Genomic DNA, 20,105 nt, shown 5'->3' with positions numbered 1-20,105 from the left:
GCGAGCGAGCAATAGGAAGCCAGTGAGTCATATGAGAAGCCCATGGTGTGCAGAAAGAAGTGAAAACATGAAGAGAAGTGTAGTCAAAGTCATTGCCGAAGGTGGGAATCAGGACCTGTCATGTCCTCCACTGAGGTTCTTGAGGACAGTTGGAGCCATCCAGCTCCCACAGGGTCCAATCAAAGCAGGACTCCTGTGTCCATTACTCCTGCTCTGAATTTGAAAAAGCTCTGCTTCAAAAACGACAGTTGCCATGTTTTACTTTTAATCAAGGGTGTGAAACTTGCCATGATCTTGCTTTTCAGAGTCGAATTGGGATTCCAGAGAATTCCAAACTTCCGTTAGAGCCGGAAGGGAAGCCCAAGGCTCATTTATTTAATTTGGGGAAGACAAATGGTTTCATCTCAAGGGTAGATTCTTGTCAGTGCATGATGAATGATGGAGATTTGGTTGAGCAGGGTCCTGAGGCTGCCCATGGGCCCAGTGAGAAGGAATGCAGAGATCACATAACAGTATCTGCCATGAGTTCAGAGATAGAAAGACAGCCATGTATTTTCCACCATGGATCTAATATGCAAATAGACTTACTGGGTTTAGATGACTTGTCAAAAGAGTTACACAAGCCTGGTTACTGTAATTGCTGGGGTTACATCTTACATCTTCTGACTTTCCACCCAGCTTCTCTTATGTCTTTCTGATTCAGTTAAATTTAGTTCTTTGAAGCTCTTTGGGGAAACTAAGAATTCCTTCTCATAAGAAAAGCTGCTTCTTATTATATGAAAAACTATGTGTACTGCCTTTCTGAAGGTCACTTGGATTCACATTACGCCTTTGCAGGGGAATTCTAGGGGAGTAGAGTTGCCAGATTTAGCAAATAAAAATACGAGGCTCCCAGTGAAACACTTGGGACATCTTTATACACAATAATGATTTGTTGTAGCTACCTGAGATCCAAACTTGATTGGACATCCTGAATTTAATCAGAATTTTATGCCTAGGAGGAGTCAAGTGGATACGGACCATGTGTGTGTGCCTGTGTCGTGGTATATTGATGAATATGTATTCTGGAAACTGACAGTCTCCCCTACCAACCATATAATTATTTTTTGCCAGTAGTCTGACCAACTGGACCGCTTCAGGTGGCTGCACTTTTTAAAAAAATTTTTATTGTTATGTTAATCACCATACATTACATCATTAGTTCTTGATGTAGTGTTCCATGCTTCATTGTTTGTGCATAACACCCAGTGCTCCACGCAGGACGTGCCCTCTTTAATACCCATCACCAGGCTAACCCATCCCCCCACCCTCCTCCCCTCTAGAACCCTCAGTTTGTTTCTCAGAATCCATCGTCTCTCATGGTTCGTCTCCCCCTCCGACTTACTCCCCTTCATTCTTCCCAGGTGGCTGCACTTTAATTTTAGTTGTCAGTATAGTCAGACCTGGGCGTTTTCTGTAGAAGACCCTTACAACTCCCTTTCATTATTTCAGAGTAATTTCAGTAACAACAGGGATGTACTGCAGTGCCAAGAATGTTATCTGAAGCTGTGGTAGGGATAGATTACAGAAACTTTGCCTTTTCCTACTGTTTATTTTAGCCAAGGCAGCATCTCACGAGCAATCTGGTAAAAGAAAATGTACGAGTATCTATGCAACCCCTTAGAGTTTAAGATTTTTCTACTTCCAGTGCTTTCAGATAATTTCTTGGAATTCCGACTAGATTGGGCAAGGTTTTATTTCAATAAATTCTGCCACCTTCATGATGGCACGGAGCGAAGCCATGGACGTGGTCTTCTTCATATCGCTGCTCATAAATGCCTTTGCCATCTGATAGATGCATCGATTCGGAATGACTTCATACTGTGGTTAATCCATTGGGTTTATAGTTCCGGACTAATAAAACTCAATAAAATGATGTCAATTCAAGACTCATTTCCTTCCCCGTTCAAGTTAGGGTGGGATAATTTTAAAAATATATAAACTAGGATTATTCTGGTTTATTCTTGCTTTAAAGAATCCTCTGGAATAGACATCCAGGTATGCCACCAGAAAACAAAGGATGATGTTTCACACGTAACTTACAATTTTAGTTTTTTTTTTCTTCTCTCCTTAGACTTTTCTCTGCAATCCTTTGGGACCATAATAGTGTACAATTCTTCTGACTATCCAAGAGCTTATATAAACACATTTTATGTAAAATAAGTAAAATGTTTATTATAAAAACGAAAATGAAGATCAAAAATGTGGAAATTAAAAAATCCGCATTAATCACTTATTTTCATTCAACTTTTTCTATGCACATATGCAATCACCCTTTAAAAGTGGGATAATTACTGAAATGCTTTTTAGTAATCCGCTTTGTTCTGTTTGTGTTTCATGACGATCTTATGGGGCCAATGCATTTCCATCCTCACTACTTTTTATGACCCTCCATATATTCTGTTGGATGAACGTATCACAGCTCATTTAACCAATATTCTATTATCACTTAGGCTATTTCCCACTTTTCCATATTATAAACTTTCCTGCAAGGCTCTCTCTGTAACTAAATCTTTGCACACATTAGTAATGATTTTCTTGACATACATTCTCAGAAATTGGAGACTTTGTGATTTTTGTATCTTAGACAAAACACAAAAGAAATATTTTGGCCATAGCAAGAGGGCACTGGGATGAAGGCATAGTTTCTCGCTTTTTTTGTGTGTGTTTTGTTTTTTGTGTTTTGAACACTCCTATTTGAAAATTGTGTGTGTGTGTTTAAAATTTTTTTCTCCAAAGGACTCTTCAGTTACCCAACATATTTGGCATGTCTTAGACTTGAGTACCAACCATACTTGGGACACAGGAGGCCTGTGCACAGTGTAATCCTGTTTGCTCCTGGCTTCTGTCAGGATTAGTCTGGACAAGATTGTGTGTGTGTGTGTGTGTGTGTGTGTGTGTGTGTGTGTGTGTGTGTGTGTCCTAACTATAGGGACTCTCTTTGAGGAAAACCGAGAGGAATTCAGGCTGCCTGATTTTTCTCAGCATGATGATAAACATGGTCATGTAAAAGATTGCCTGAGTTCTCCTTGGCAGAACTAAACCAGACCCATAGACTCAGCACCTGTCCCAGGGCTAGTCTTTGTTTCCTGTGCAGAGAAAGGGAGGTTAGAGCAGCTTTGTCTCCTTAGAGTTCGCAGAGCCCCCTGGTCGAGCCACACTGCATATTTTGATCAGGCAAGAGCCAGTCCTGATTGTGATGGGCTTAGCTGAAATAGGAAGAAAATGATGTTTACAGGCATCAAAGGAAGAAGATGGAGGAGTGGGACACTTTTCCCACAGTGCAATAATTCGTCTGTGAAACACATGTAAAGACTGAGGCTAAAAAGAACTTGGCACTGATCAATTCATCACATTTTTTTATTGAGCACATATTAAGGCCAGCACTGTGTAGAGCCCTTGGGTATAAAAAGATGAATAGGATAGATAGCCAAATGTAGTAATATATGGGCAGTGCAGGGGTGCCTGGGTGGCTCAGTCGTTGAGCGTCTGATTTGATTTCAGCTCAGGTCATGATCTCAGCGTTGTGGATTGAGCCCCACGTCAGGCTCTGTGCTCAGTGTGGAGTCTGCTTGAGATTCTCTCCTTCCCCCTCTGCCCCTCCCCTCACTCGTGCTGGCTCTCTGTCTGTCTGTCTCTCTCTTAAATAAATAAATAAAATCTTAAAAAAAAAAAAAGAAATATATGGGCAACGCAGTGACGCACAACTGTGGAATGGGTGTGTAATAGGAGAAGGACCCAGCATGATGATTAAGAGCGGACTCCGGGGTTCAACTGCCTGGGTCTTTGTGACCCTCTTTAGATAACATATTTCTTATCTTTTCTGTCTCTCAGTTTCCTCATCTGTAAAATAGAGAGAATAATTGCTGTAAGGACCAAGTGAGCTAATCCACGTAAAGCATTCGAAATAGTGCCAATTGTTCACTATGGCTATTGTAATTGCACTAGGTCCCAGATCATTAGGAAGATGTATGAGGTCACCTATAATTCCTCTTGGGCACAGGGGAAGAGGAATATTAGAGAAAACGAAGAAACTTCCTAGCTGAGTCTTAAAAGGTGAGCCAGGCAGGCAGACAAGACAGCAATGGCATGATGAGCAAATGAAACAGTGTGTGCAAAGGCTCTGAGGCACACAGGAACAAGGCATCCTAGAACTGTGGGTATCTTGCATTCACTTGGATTATAGGTTTCATGTGGTGACTTTTGGCAATGTGACTATAAAGTAAGCAGGGGCTAGATCCCAAAGGGCCTAATGTGCCTTGCTAAAGGATGTTTGTATTAATATTAGGTAGGATATCTTTTGCAAGTGCTTGAATACCCACCTCAAAAGGGCTTGGTAAAAAGGGAATGGAATGGCTACCATAAATGACAAGTCCAAGGGAAGACTGGCTACAGGCATGTCTAATGGTTGAAGTGACTCTCTATCTCGGTCCATTATGCTCTGTGACGGTAAGATAGCTCATAGAGGCTCACAGGCTCAAGTCCAGTGGGAAAGAATGAGATTCTCTCTTAGAGAAGTCCCAATAAAGTCTCAGTCTCTGATTGAGTCGCCTGAACCAATTATACTGGTGAGTGGAAAGCTATGCTCTGATTGTTCAGGCCAGGGATTTATATAGTATACGAGTCAATTCCATTTAGAAGCTCAAAGACTTAGCATGTAAAGGAGGGTGGTCCTTCAGAAGGAAATTAGGTATGGATACCAGAAAAAAAGATACGGAATGAATACCAGATTAGCAAAGTGCCCAAAAGTTCCAGCCCCCTTTCGTACTACAGGGATTGGAGGGCCATTGCTAGCCTTTAAGCTGTGGATTGACACGATCATATCTGTATTTGTGGAGAACGGATTGGAGGGTTGCATCTGGAGGCAGAGGGTCAGTTAGAAAGTTTTTACTCGTCTGGGGAAGTAACAATGAGTATACAAACGAAACCTTGGCACTGGGGATGGAAAGAGGCAATGACTCAGACTGTACATGTAAGAGCTGGAACCATTAAGGATTTTATACTGAACAAAATCCAGCGGGGAAGGGAACAGCAACATCCACAATGTCCCTTAGGTTTGGCTTTGGTGACAGGGTGGGTGTGGATGTTGTTTGCTGGAAGTGGAGGCTACAGAAGGCGAGAGAGAAGAAGGTATGAGACAACACGTTAGCCGATTTCTGAAATATTTATATGTCCATGATCTTTTTTCATAGGGTGGCAGAGAAGAAGTATATTCAGAGTTTATAGAACGTTCTTATCACCACAAACAACATCATTCACAATGATGAATGACCTGGGAATGCCCTTTTGCATGCACAGGTACAAGGAAACACACGTGTCCTGAAATTGTGCGACACAGGCACACACGTTTTGTGTTGGTCTCACTTTTTAAAAAAAATTTGTTTTGCTCTTTTATTCTCACCTGATTCTGACTAATGCATTCTTTCTGTGTTTTATCTATCTTTGCAAGTGACTCTAAATCCTTTCTGGAACAAGATGTTATATAGTTAATAAATCTCTCTTAATATATATTCATTACAAGTCAGCCCTTTCAAAGAATGATTGGAATGAGACTTAGAATTTTTTTAAACCAAAATCAGTCATCTATTTTTTTTACACAAATACCCATAAATGTGGATAAATGGTATCTGTCATTTCTTTTTTGAGGAATAAAAGACACCTATGTTTGCTTAAGGAGTTTATCCTTTTAATACCAAAATAGTCGTTCCTTTCTCACTTTAGCTCTCTGGTCCCTATCACCAGCCCACCAGATATTTCAAAATAAAATTCATTTTTGGGCCTAGAACCAGCTGAAGAAGCACGAGTTTAAAAAGGCTACTCAAAATAGGCTTTGTAATGAAAGAAACATTTAAAAGATAAGTAAACAATGTCCACAAAATGAACGCATGAATGGATCATGATCAGAAAAAAATTTAAATTACACAATAATCTTGTGGGTCATGACTGTCTACAAATCTCCTCCATTTCGAGTTTCTCCAGCAAATCCCATGGTCTTCAAAGGGCCCATATTTTCATGTTCCCCAGATGAGCTTCTGCTGTTGGCTGTTTTTTTTTTTTTACACTCTGTAGCCTGGCCTTCCAGGTCCAGCTATTATGTAGAAGCAGGTGACTATCTCAAACCACCTTTGCTTTCTCTTCTTTTCTACTTTCATTTCTCTTGGCCTTCCAGACCTGTGTCCCGACTCCAGAGGAGAGCAACCAATGGGCAAAGCATGGCAGGCAGAAGAAGATGATGGGAGATAGGTCTGTAGATGGGAGAAGTGAGCATTGCCCTTACATGCTGCTACTTAATCACTGCCAATGTCACCTCTGATCATGGCAGTCCCCACCTCTGGGGCACACAGGTGCTCCATGGTTCCTCATAAATGAAGTCCACATTTGTCAGGCTGGCATTTGAGGCTCTTCTGGGTCTCTGTTCTTACTTTCATGCTTTGTCCCTGTTACCTCTGTCCCCAATTTGGCCACTCTACGTCCCACCTACCATGGAAGGCACAGGGGGCAGAGGAAATTTCCCAAGCCCTCCTCTCTCACCCCTCAATTTTAGAGTAAACCTGTTCCTCTCAGCATTTCTTCCAGAGCATTTGTCTCTATGTCCAGTTTAACACTTAGCATATTTTAGCCTGCTCATTTCCAGAATTCTTGGTATTTTGTGTATGTGTATACATGTCATTTCCTTTCTTGTGTCCTTAGAAATTGGGTGGCAGGGGCTGTGCCGTATTCACCTTGGTGTTCCTCCACCATCACAGAAACCTGTGGTGACTCACACAGAGGAGGCATAAAAGTATTTATCAAATGAATGGGCCAAGGGAGAACACAGGGAAGGAGGATTAGAAGCCACCAAAAAGGAAGAGAGTAAGGGAATCCTACGACTGTCAGCTAAGGGGGTGGCAGATGGGAGGGAATCCTAACTGAGATGGAACGGTGAGGAACTGTGTTGCAGCGGGGAACCAGATGCCCATCCCGAGAGATGGCTGGACTGCGGGAGCCTTGAGGCTTGGAAGGGACAGTTTTTTGCTCAGACGTCTGGTCTCTCTCCCTCCTCCTCCCGTTCACCCCCATCAGTTCACTGTAAATCAGTGGACGTATGTTTCACTTTACTTGAATTCAATACCTTGGAAATCCACGAGAAATAATGCCTCCTGACAATGTAAAGTAGTGCCCTCATTTGTGCACAAGCTAAGAGGAATAATTATTGTCTTGGGAAACTGTCAAGCTAAAGGATTTAGGAGAATGCCCTCCTGGCTGATCTCAGTAACTTGTTTTTCTTCATTTCTATTACCCCTCCCGGGCCCCCTCTAACTCTGAGTTTTTTACCCCTTTCTGATGGCAAATACCAGTGGTGTTTTGAGGGTGAGATGGGGTGAATACAGCTGCTGATTCATGTTTCCCTTGTATTCCTCCCACCTCCTTAAACACACACCACTTAGAATGCTTAGCATTTTTCCATGTGTGAAAGTTTCTCTGGCCCCCTTCTCCAGGATAGAGCAGCTCCCATGTGCGTCCAGCTTCGAGTCAGTCTGTCAGGTGTTCATCTCACTGAATTTGATGGTATGCTCATCCAACACCAGCCTGTATGAACGTAGAGATTTTGTTTTAACTCACTATTAAATCTGACCCACCACCACAGTGTCTGGGTCACAGAGGCCTACTAAAGAGTTGTTGAGTGAATACATATACGAGTGTGAAGGAACAAATAATAAAACAAAGGAAGTTATCACTTCACTTTAGCTTGCCTGAAATTACTCAGTATCTCTTACCTCTAGCTTTTGACTTTTGAGAATTGTTAAAGACCTTGTCTAGGGTGTTATGATTCTCTTAAGTAGCAAGCAAAAATGTAATTTTATGAAGATTTAATGAGACAGTATCATTGCCAGCTGATTTTATCACTCAGGGAATTTAATAGAAAATTTGTTAACATTGTCTTTAATTTGTTTAAATATTTATGAACATTGCTTTCGAGAGGATTCTTATCTGGGGTTATTGTTTTATAGAATTCATTTTGGTGTGGTTTCAACCATTTGGTGGTTCATCTTGTTTTAATAGATGCTGCTAGAGTTCTCTGTAAGTGCTTTGGAATCTGAGTGGGAGTCTCTTTGGATCTCGTTTCTGCTTGCTCCACCTTCCAGGGCCCCAGATTAAATCAAAGTGTCTGCCACAAGAATCTTGGAACGTTCAGGACATGAGTCCAGATCACAGCTCATCATCTTCTGATATGGAATCTAGATAATCTGTGTCAACATATAGGAGAAATCCAGAGAACAAGCTGTCTGCCCAACCTGGGTCTGAGAAGAGGCCATTCTGGTCAGTGAAGAAGATCTCCAGCCAGACTTCATCTTCTGGCTGCAGATAGATGACCGTGGACCCCGAAGCCACGTCATGGTTCCCTGTGTTGGCGTCGAAGGTCTTTATCCGGTACTGCCCATTGTGGACCAGCCCGATTGCCAGATGCTTATTTGCCAATGTGATATCATAAGAAAAGTAATAGATCCCTGGGAAGGCACAGATGAACTTCCCTGTCGCAGGGTTGTAATGCTCTCCCTCATTGAAGAGGACCTTGTTAAATATAATCGGTAGCCTTTCTTCTGGGTAGCTGGTCGTGATGCCAACAGAAAAGGCAGATTTGAGCACAATGCTTCCACATCTACAAACTCCGGGCGGCCCTGGGTCCCCTTGCTCTCCTCTGTCCCCCTTTGCTCCGGGAGGCCCAACTGGACCGACTTCTCCTTTTTCTCCCTCTGGTCCCATGGGTCCTTTCTTCCCAGTCTCTCCTTGGTCCCCTTTCTCTCCAGCAAGGCCCAGGGGTCCAGTCTTACCTCTCAAACCTTTAAAAAGAGTTTACAGTTTAATTAATGGTTCCTCCAAATATACAGTCACAAATAGCATGCCCCACATAGTGCCAGCACACCCTAAATGTGTTTCTCCAGTCAACTTTCAACAGTACACTACTAAATACTAATGCATCTTTAAAAAAAAAATCACTGATGCATTAAAACAGAAATATAAAATTTTCATCAGAATTTCAGGTTAGTTTTCCTGAGTACATGAGAAATCATTTAAATGCTGTTTTGATGATGGATCATTTGCAACAAAATCAGTCACATACAGTATTTGTCACTACAGGAGAAATTCAATGAGCATAATGATTATTATTCCCCAGAGTGAGGTCATGGGGGCAGACAGAACCAGATGAATCCTTAGAGGCTATTTTGTCTTATGCCCCCTCCTACTTCTATCGGTATTAATAATACAAGGATTAATGAAAATTAGATTAGCTTGTATTTATTCAACATTTACTATGTCCAGGGATAGCACTTTATTCACAGGCATTGTCTTCTTTAGGTCTTGAAACAACTTTATGGATTAGGAAATTGTTATTGTTTTCATTGCAGATGGGGAGAATGAGTGGCAGAGAAGTTAGTTTGCTCAAGAAAATAGCTAGTAAGTGACGGAGCTGTGACCTGAACTCATGCCTGCCTGACTCTGGAGACTGAGCATCCCTCTGGGTCAGGGGCTAGAGTGTACCTTGTAAAGTGCACCTGGCACATAGTGAGGGCCCAATATGCTACAATAACCAAACAACAGTGATGGCCACCACTATGTCGTAGTTCTTTTTTGGAGGACAAAACAGTCCCAGAAAGGTGAAGAAACTCGCTTCTGAAGCAAGGCCAGGACTGGAATCCAAGTCCTAGTGTAATGATGCTTCCCCTTCGTCAAAGTGCCTCTTACCTGTGGGGCTGGGATCAAGAATCCTAAATTCTGTTTGGCTCTGCAGCTAAATGGTTGTATCATTTTAGGCAAGTCCCTTAATTTCTCTGGGTCTCCTTATATATAGAAAAGACATAATATCTGTGAAAGGATTTCAACAAATTCAAAATCACCACAGTGAAATATTTTTTGTTTGTCCAAATCTTTATAACTACAGATCAACCATACGCTAAATGAAGAGAAATTGTGATCATTTGTTGAAAGGGATAAGCAACATTTATTTAATTTTTAAACCATATATATATATATATATAATAACAAAGCATGAAAATGTCATTTAATTTTTATGGTCAAATCCATTCCATAAATAATGTTTGTATAATGATATACCCTCAAAAAATATCCAAATTATTGGAAATTTGTGATGTACTTTTGTAGTCAGGGAAAATATATTACTGATATACTGTGTAGTTTCACTCTTAACTATGTATTGGTTCTCAGGAATTTTATTAAGCTAAGCCTTTTTATCTTGATAGTGCTCAAATAAAAGAAAATATTCTTTTATTTGAATATTACATGTATATCAGTGTATGAGCTTAATTATTTTTCAGTGATTTGGCAAATGTAGGAATGAAATGTTCTGGATAATGTAAATTTGAGGAGAATTAATGCTTTACCCTTAAAACATACAGAATTTTGCTTTAATAATTCGGGAAAGAGGCTGTTTAACAATTTGTGATGCACAGAAGATTCTAATAATGAATGAAACCTTTTTTTGTGTGTGATGGGATCAGTGTTATTACTGATCACAGAACTGTCCTCAAGCTCTAGGTGGCTTTTGTTGTGAAGTTGAAATTCCACTGGTCCCAGCCAGAATATACTCTGGTATATTTCTTGAAATAAGGCCATAATAGTCTGATCTTTTGCTTCTTTTTGGTAGAAATAAAATATGAATACTATTTTATTGTTGAATTTACTTGTGAATCGAGGATCACAACTTCTAAATTGTTATTTTTATTTTCAATAGGAGCTTAACTTTTGCTGTCTCCATGAGTGATTTTGACATATTAATAAAAAAACTTTTTGACATCAGCAACAATTTCAACTATTAAATTTCTTTATGTACTCCAGTCCTCCTGCCTCTATGACTTTTGGCAGGTCACTTCTTGTCTGTGTTTCAAATACTCCACTTGTAATATGAAGAATTGGATTTAAGTCCAATCTCAGCATTTGGATTTTCTATGGTTATTGAATTAGATAATCAAGGATTAACTATAATTTGAAGTAATTCTTCCTGTTTGCATGAAGGATTTACACCTGTGATAAGGGACAATTAATGAATAATGGAAAGAAGGGATACATCACTCTCCCTCTTCCTATTCAGTTAGACATATGCTCGGGTAGAGAGGAGAATTATGGAATAGTGGTTAGTCTACACTTAGGTGCTGACTAAGGATTTCTTCTTAGTTCTCTAGGAAATGGGCTTACAAAGATTTCTTCTTCAATGTTATTTCTTTCTCCCATCTATCCATCCATCCATCCATCCATGGATTTATGTGTGCATGCATACATATATCTAAATCATGTAATATTGATTGACCCATAGTGCCTGACTAAATGCCAGGCACTATGCTATGGGCTGAGTGGGACCTTGACATGAATGACACCTGTTCCACCCTCAAGCTAGCTGTTACTATGTATTACACTGTGATCTGCAAATATAGGTCATAGCTAAGTTCGTGACTATCTAAAGCCATATAATAAACTAGAATGATCTGTTTCATGAGGCGGTTCTAGTGTTATTTGAAGATATCTATAGGGTTGTGCATTCAGATTAAGTTAAAGGGTGAGATTATGCTACAAGAGTAATTGCTACAGACCAGTGAGGGAGGCAGATATTTTTAACAGAAAATTTCTAATTTGGTATAACCAGTTCTGTACTTGTAATTTAAAGTAGAGAAGTTGGACAAAACTATGCTTGATTCTGTTTGCACTTGGTTGGATGCATGTAATTGGCATGTTTACCAAGGGTACATGAATGAGAAAACATATGTGGTGTCATTCAAGGGGACAGAAGAATCAAAGGCTACCACCCATGTTGTGTCCAGTTCCAGCTGCATTGAAAGCTTGTCCCTAAAGCTGCAGAGCTCCGTTACTGTTGTCTGTAAATGGGATGTATTTTTCTTCATTGATCGCAAAGGCATTCCTACCTTTCTTGGCTGTTACAGATCCTTATATGTGTATTTGTGTATATTGGATTTAAGTCATCTCAGGTTGGGGAGTCATTTTATTTTTTAACTTAAATATTTTCACTGTAACATTATTGTTGATTATAAAGACTTCTAACAGGGTTATGGTAGACATTAAGTACTAAATGTAAAATTCCTGACACAGTTCTTAACAAATGGCTACGATGATGATGATGATGATGAATATTATATGTTTCTATATTGGCCTCCCACACCCCCATGTTTGTTTATCAAGGCAAGGACAATGTCTTATCCATGTTTGTGTTCTCGTTGTCTAGAACAGTAAAATCAACCATGGACAATTTTACACTGCCAACCAAGGGATGTTTGGCAAAGTCTGGGGACATTTTTGTTGTCTTCGGTGGTGGGGATGCCGCTGGCATCTAGTGGGACGCTGTTAAGTGTCCTACAATGCACAGGATAGCCATCCCACATAACTAATTATTTGACCCCAAATGTCATTAGGGTGGAGGTTGAGAAACACTGGTGTAGAATAATACCAGATAGCAATATGTGCACAAGAAGCTTGTTGAAGAATAATGCATGGGTGGATAGACGAATATGGGACTGTAGCCAGCCTCTTATGGTTAAAACTGTAGCAATTACGAACATTCAATTTAATCTGAATGCATAGCCGCATACCTATTTTTAAATGACGCTAGAACTACCTCATGAAACCCATCACTCATTTCTAGTTTATTATATGACTTTGGATATTCAGGAACTTAGCTATGACTCATGTTTGCAGAGCACTGTGTGGTATGTAATGACAGCTAACATTTCCTGAGTGCTTACCACATGGCAGCTTTTCTACCAAGTGTTTTGCATGTATTATTGTGCTTAATCATCACAATCAGCCTTACTACTTCCAATTTACAAATGAGGGAACTGAGGCTAAAAGCGGCTATTTGCCCAAGGATACTAAGTTAGTAATTGAAGGAGCCAAGATTTGAGCCTAAATCCTACGGACTCCATTGCCTTCTTGGGTAAGCACTACATTATTGCTTCCAGACACAGTAAACTAAAAATGTTGGTCATATGTAACTCTGATCCTGGTGTTCTTACAGGATTTCAAGGCTATTCATGATCATGACACAGCAGTAAGTTATATTCATAAGTGTTACAATAGATAAGATGCTGAACCTTTACCTAAAGGTTTTTTTTTATCTAATATTGAACAATATTCATACACATTTGGTAGCTACCGATTTTCCAACTATTTTCTGCATGACAAATTCAGAAATGAATTATTATCTGGTAAATTGCATATATATTGTGCTACTGTTTCACATAACACCAGTAAATGAGGTGCAATGACTAGATAGAGACTTATTTCTTAGAATGGATTAACTTTTCTCTTCCTATCTTTTGTCCAAAGCTTTACACTCAGAAACTTGTTTTCAAAGATTGATGCCAAATCACTTCCTCTTTTAGAATTAACCCGGCTTCTCTAGAATTTCAATTTGGTTTACTCTGGAGGATTGCAGGGTCTGGCAATCTTCCTGGCCCAACCTATTTGTGGAGAAAAAAGTAAAAATTACTGAAGTGGTAGAGGGCAATTGTGTTGCCGTAAAGAGCTATAAGAGTCTACTTTTTATAGCTGTTACAGGACTGGTGGGAAAGAGATGAGCCAGGAAAGGTGGGCTATACAGTACTATTGTCATTTCATCTCTGAAAAGTAAAATCTAGAAGTCTTTTATGTAACTTTGCTCTGGATATTAGCGCAGAGCAGGATGGCACCTGTGCTTTTGGTTCCTGATTCCTGCCTCTGCTTCGTCTGTCCGTTTCCCTTCCTTGTCCATCCACGCCCTTGCACGTCCAGACATTGCCTGCTAGTTGTGATTGCCCTGTGGTCTTGGGCATCAATGTTTGAATCCAGCTCTGCTGTTCACTAGCAGTGAACTTCCCTCTTCAGTAATTAATTTTACCATGTTATTGCTTTGTGTTCTCATCTGTAAAATGGGATCACTGAAAGAATTGTCATTACAATAAAATAAGGTTGCAGGTAAAGAGTTTCTCGAGCAGTATCTAAGGCATAGTGAGGGCTCAGTATTAATTACGATTAAGGAAAGTGAAGTAGAGAAGGGATTTCAGGAGCAATTCTCATTAGAAAAGGCAACAAAGAACGGAAACAATTTAAGGTGGGGGTGAACCAGAGGTGTTTATTTATTCATTTATTTTTAAAGATGTATTTATTTATTTGAGAGAGAGAGAGAGAGAGAGAGAGAGAGAGACAGAGCGAGCATGAGCGGGGGGAGGGGCAGAGGGAGAGGAGAGAGAGAGAGAGAGAGAGAATCCCAAGCAGACTCCCCACTGAGCACAGAGGAGCAGAGTTTAGGGAACTTCATTGTTCATTACCTGCAGCCCCCTTTTCACCTTTCTCTCCTTTCCTGCCGTCTCTACCATCTCGTCCTGGAAGGCCGATCCGACCATGGGGCCCCGGGGAACCATTTGCTCCAGGGGGTCCTGGAGGTCCAGGTAAGCCAGGGATGCTGCAGATATATCTTGGGGAGTAGCTCTCTCCTTTGAACTGATTACCCCGAGGCTGTCCACTGGCACAAATGGCAAAACTTGTAACATAGAGCAAGATAAACATCTTTGGCTCTGGAAGAGAAACACAGGGACATAAGTGCACCCTTGGTGGGAGTTTTGGCATAAATGAACACGAGAATGGGCATCTGCAGGCACTCACTCCAGTGCTCACCTCTCCACGCATGTATAAAACCCCAGCTTACTCTCATAATTCCCTTGGAAACTATTAACACATTACTTATAGAGAGTTCTCAGTACCCCACAGAAGGGTTGGTGGAGATGAAGGATTGATTTAGACAATTTCAAAATGAAGCCACTTGTTGCATTTTTTTCTTCCTGTAGGGTCAATGACGGATTTTGAAAAATAATGCATTATTTTTAGAAAATTAGAAATGCTTATGAATAAGATAAACATTAACATTATTCTCACCACTAGAGATAATTATAATTTACATTTTGATGCACACATCCTTCTGGTCTTTCTATGCTGTGGAGGAAAGAGATATTATGCCACTCTTGTATTTTTTCAACTTTTTTCACTTAAGAGTATATCATGAGCATCTTCTCATGTCAAAAATTATTCGTAACATTAAAAAAAGTTGCATTCTTCTCCATTATCCTTTATGTACATGATTCTCCATTGTAGATATTTCCTTCCAGTTTTCTGCCAATATAAACACTATGCTAGACATTGGTATATCTAGTCTTTGCGTGCATCCATGATCGTTCCCTTAGAATTTATGGGCTTCCTAAGGCTGGAGAAAAGAAGAGGCATTCTCAGGAAAACCATGCTTTTCACTTGATAATCATGTGTAAAACCAATTAGTGTTAATTGGAGTACTGTGCATGTCCTGCAGTGGGGTCTCAAACTTTAATTTAAAATCTGCAGGATACAATGCCCTGGTGAACCATTAAGCAGTGAGCGCCAAGGCTCAGTTAAAGAGCTGAGTGAAATTAAACCATGCATGGTGTCACGTGCTTCTAGGGAAGCAGACAACAGGTCTCTTCAGCTATGATTTAATAGGACTTGGTTTTTCCCTCCACAAATAGGATCCTGAGAATGACGGATCATTTATTAGCATGACATTTGGTATATAAGCTAAGGGGTGGGTAGCATAGGCTGGGACACTTGATTTTCTAGGCTAAATGGTCCTTAGGATTAGCAGCTTCTTGGATGGGACAGTGTATACACATGGTTTTAGGGCAGTGTGAATTAATACTTTTTGGTTGGCTGAACTTGTGCTTTAATAAGAAATCTCAACAACACTTGATGTATATGCCTGGCATGTACTTGCCCAAAGGAAATTATCATAAAATGTGAAAAAAAATCAGATGGAGTTTCCTTGCTTTTTGACAGCCACATCAGAAAATTAACCAGGCACACTGTACCAGTTTTATGATACCCATGAGGAAATTGCAACATCTTGGAATTAGTTCTAGAAATTTGCCAGAGCATAGGAATGACAAACTGAGAAAAGCACAGTGTGCACATGTGGTTCAAAATAAATCTGATTCCTAGAAATCTTATTAGTGAAAAACTGAGGCAACTTACCCAAATATAGGCTCTGTATCCTTGACCAAATCTCCATGTCACCAGTGTCTCTCCCTGCATGTCCCCCCACCCTCAACTCCAGGAGAACATTTTTGCTGTGTACTGTCTGCTATAACATAGCACAAACTCAAAATTACTGATCCCATTGTTCAAGTGGGATTAAGGCACTTTCTGAGACGCCCAGAGGATCTCATAAAGATACCAGCCCTTTCAAGGGTGTCCCAGATGAAAAAAAAGTAAAGAACATTCTATCCATACCCCTGCCACAGTTAAAACAAACTACAGTGATTAAATTGCTAGCTTTTTCTTGTAAAAAACTGATTAAGGGAGGTTTTGAGAAGGAATTTGAAAGAGAAGGACATGCTCATAGGAGATACTCATAAAAAGGTGTTTAAAGAGACAAGGAATGTGATCCTGTAGCCAAGGTCAGGATTTGGTTCTACAAGGGACTTGAAATTATGTGGAGAGGAGGCACTTTGGGCAGTGGCATCTCAGACACTGGTGGATGCTGAAAACACAAACATGCCCACAGTCAGGGATCAGTCTATAAAGAAGCTTGTGGTAAGGTCCAGGTTATGGTGGGTAGAAGAAGCAGAAATTTTAAAGATGTGCTTGGAAGGATGTTAATATTTCCAATAGCCAGGCAAAAATGTGCTCAAAGAGGGTAAAAATGAACACAACTGAAACAGATGCATTCATTGAACAAATGGTTTGCCTTTCATTGACAAATGCATTAGAATATTGTCTGTGCTGTAGTCTAAATGCTGGAAGCATCCCCAGTTAGTTTTTTTTTTTTTTAGATAGGGAGGGGACAAGAGGAGGGGCAGAGGGGGGAGAGACAATCTTAAGCAGGCTCTACGCTCAGAGTAGGGCTCCATCTCACAACCCTGAGATCATGTCCCCAGCCCAAATCAAGAGTTGGATGCATAACTGACTGAGCCCCCCAGGCACTCTCCCCTCCCCACCCCCCATCCCACCCAGTTAGAATTTTTGAAAGGCACTCAAAATGATTATCCATTAACCATCCTCGTCGGAACACCAACATGATGTGGTGCCTGATGCATGACGACAGCATGGTGGTAAGTGGCCACTTGAGTCTTGGGACTCAATTTACTAGGATAACAAAGGGCTGCAGGGTATAAGGGAAAACTACAGTGGCATCACCCTGTAATGGTTCTTCATTTTACTTAAAAGTCAAAAGCCTTATGGTACATGGTCTTCAAGGCTCTCCTTGATTGGACACCCAACCTCCTTACTTCTCTGACTTCATCTTCCGCTTCTCTCCATCCCACTCTCCAGCTCCAGTCGCTTTGAGAAACACCAAGGAATTCAGAGTGACTGAATTCAGATGAGAGAGTGAGACATGTTCTGCCTTAAGGCATTCATACTGTCTCTTCCCTCTGTCTAGAACTCTCTGCCCCAAAGTGTCTACATGTCTCACTCTCTCATCTTCCTGTGTGAGTCTGCTCAAATACCACCCTCTCCCTGACGCCAGTTCTTACACTGTATTTAACATTGCAATTGCCTTTCATACCTCCTGACTGCTCCCTCATTCTGCTGTACTGTTTTCTCTTCTTCTTTGTACTCACCACCTCTAACTTATTAGATTATTATTATCTTTATTGTGTTTTAAAAATACTGTATATCTCCATCTGCTGGGATGTAATCTCCATGAGGGTCAGGGACTTTGTCTTAGTCATTGACTTCTACAATCATCTAGAACAGTGTTTGGCACAAAAAGGTTGTGGACAAGGAAGGAGATTTTTTGGGGGGCAGTTCTGAGTTTTGTGAAAAACAAGATGAAGAACCAGAGAGAATGGACTATGAGACTATTACAAGGGAAAGAGAAAAGAGAGACTTAAAGAAATATTCTGGAGTTTTGTGGGTCCCTTTCACCGTGTTTGAAAAATACAAACAAAAGACTTGAGTTGTTTTAATTTTGCATAGTCTAGAGTATTTAGAAGTATTTTAAATATTTACTTTTTTTGGTATAGATAGAACATGCACATTTATAAAATTAAAAAAAGTGTATGCAATGAAGGTAAATCTCTTCTCCCTCCTTCCAGTCTTCCAGACATGCAGTTTCCCTCTCTGGAGGCAATCACTGTTGCTAGTTTATTGTGTGTCCTTCTTCCCCATGTTCGCACAATATATGCAACTTTCTGTACCTAGCCTTTTCAGGTAGCTAAGAGATTTTCTCTTATCAGTATATATATATATATATATATATATATATATATACACACACATACTGTACATAGTTTATGACATGAGCAGCAAATAGCTTTTCCCAGTTTGCCTTTTCATTTTGTTCAAAGCATTTAAAAATATTTTTATCATGAAGACATTCCTGGGACACCTGGGTGGCTTAGTCGGTTAAGCATCTGCCTTTGGCTCAGGTCATGACCTGGGTTCCTGGGACTGAGCTCCATGTCAAGGAGGCGGCGGGGGGGGGGGGGGGTCCCTGCTCAGCAGGGAGTCTGCTTCTCCCTTTCCCTCTTCCTCTGTCCTTCCCTCCCAACTTAGACTCTCTCTTTCTCTCGTGTTCTCTCTCTCATGCTCTTGCTCTCAAATAAATAAATAAAATATTAAAAAAATCCAACATTCTTGAAGTTCAATTTATTGTTTTTAAAAGGCCTTCCTCACTTAAAGATAATAAAAAGATTTTTCCCACTTTCAGTTCTTTTGTTGTTTCATTTGTTCACATTTAATATTTGACCCATTAGAATGTTTTTCTTTTTTTTTTAAAGATTTTTATTTATTTATTTAACAGAGAGACAGAGAGAGAGAGAGCACAGGTAGGCAGAGCGGCAGACAGAGGGAGAGGGAGAAGGAGGCTCTCCGCCAAGCAGGGAGCCCGATGCGGGGCTCGATCCCAGGACCCTGGGATCATGACCTCAGCCGAAGGCAGCCGCTTAACTGACTGAGCCACCCAGGCACCCCCCCTTTTTTTTCAGTTGAAGATTTATTTATTTATTTGAGAGCGAGAAGGGGAGGGAGAGAGAGAGAGAGAGAAAGGGTTGAAGGGGCAGAGGGAGAGAGAGAGAGAGAGAATCTTAAGCAGACTCTGCACTGAGGGTGGAGCCCCATGCAGGGCTCAGTCTCACCACCCTGAGATCATGACCTGAGCTGAAACCAAGAGTTGGACACTTAACTCTGCCACCCAGGTGCCCCTAGAATGTTTCTGATAACAAGTGTGAGACAGGGATCCAACTGTATATTTTCAATACCTTATATTGAATAATCCATCCTTCACCCATTTTCCCACTGGTTTGCAGTGAACTTGGGTATTTTGGCTGGGACCGAACTATGTGGGTCATGGCTTTATAAACATTACAATATTTTTGAGAAAATCTCTTTATTGAGATTTAATTTACACACCATAAATTTGGCCAGTTTGAAGTATACAACTCAACATACACTATAATCCAATTTTAAATCATTTTCAAAACTACAAAAAGAAACCTCATACACATTTGCAGTCAGTCTTCATACAAAATATTTTGAAGGATTGCACTGAATATGCAAATTTATGTAGAATATGTGTTAAAATGTATTTTTTCCAACATCACGCTCCTTTGGAGTGAAAAAAATCAAAGATCTGGAAATACTGTTAATCTTGAACAGAGCTGTCCTGGGATGTTAATGTATCCTATTTTTCTGTAGGGATTACAAAGTAACAGGTTTTTAGTTTTTTGAACTTCTTTTGACTTTGTGGTAATTTAGATTTCACAGCCTTTATGTGAATGTGTATTTGAATCTGTAAAGCATGAATGTAGTATATAGTGTTTTGTAAGATTTTTCGTGATAGAACTCTTTGTTCTTGCTAAACGAGCCATGAAAAATACTTGGAGAAATACTGAATAAATCACAGCAAATATTGAACTTTTAGACAATGCACCCACAGATTGAGATTCCTTTTTTTAAAAAGTAAAATAAACCCATGTATATACAGTCAACTAATATTTGACAAGGAATCCAAGAATACATCCTTCATGGGAAAAGAATAGTCTCTTCAATAAAATGGT

At 40.2% G+C, this 20,105-nt stretch overlaps 1 protein-coding gene across 7 annotated transcripts in view; it reads right to left on the bottom strand.

The window, feature by feature from the left end:
- Positions 1–7,946: 7,946 nt before the first annotated feature.
- Positions 7,947–20,105, bottom strand: part of C1QTNF7 (C1q and TNF related 7) — a 100,606-nt gene continuing 88,447 nt past the window's right edge. For all 7 annotated transcript variants that reach the window (XM_027600704.2, XM_027600703.2, XM_027600701.2 and 4 more), the window contains 2 exons: positions 14,352–14,597; positions 7,947–8,861 (listed from right to left, as the gene is read on the bottom strand). In XM_027600704.2, coding sequence (XP_027456505.2) covers positions 8,230–8,861; positions 14,352–14,589 — 870 coding nt within the window. In that variant the 5' untranslated portion in view covers positions 14,590–14,597 and the 3' untranslated portion in view covers positions 7,947–8,229. The remainder of the gene's footprint in view (positions 8,862–14,351; positions 14,598–20,105) is intronic.

This window comes from Zalophus californianus, chromosome 2, assembly GCF_009762305.2.
Source record: "Zalophus californianus isolate mZalCal1 chromosome 2, mZalCal1.pri.v2, whole genome shotgun sequence".
Classification (NCBI taxonomy): domain Eukaryota; kingdom Metazoa; phylum Chordata; class Mammalia; order Carnivora; family Otariidae; genus Zalophus; species Zalophus californianus.
The sequence above is the reverse complement of the archived record's forward strand: the minus strand, read 5'-3'. Positions and strand labels throughout refer to the sequence as shown.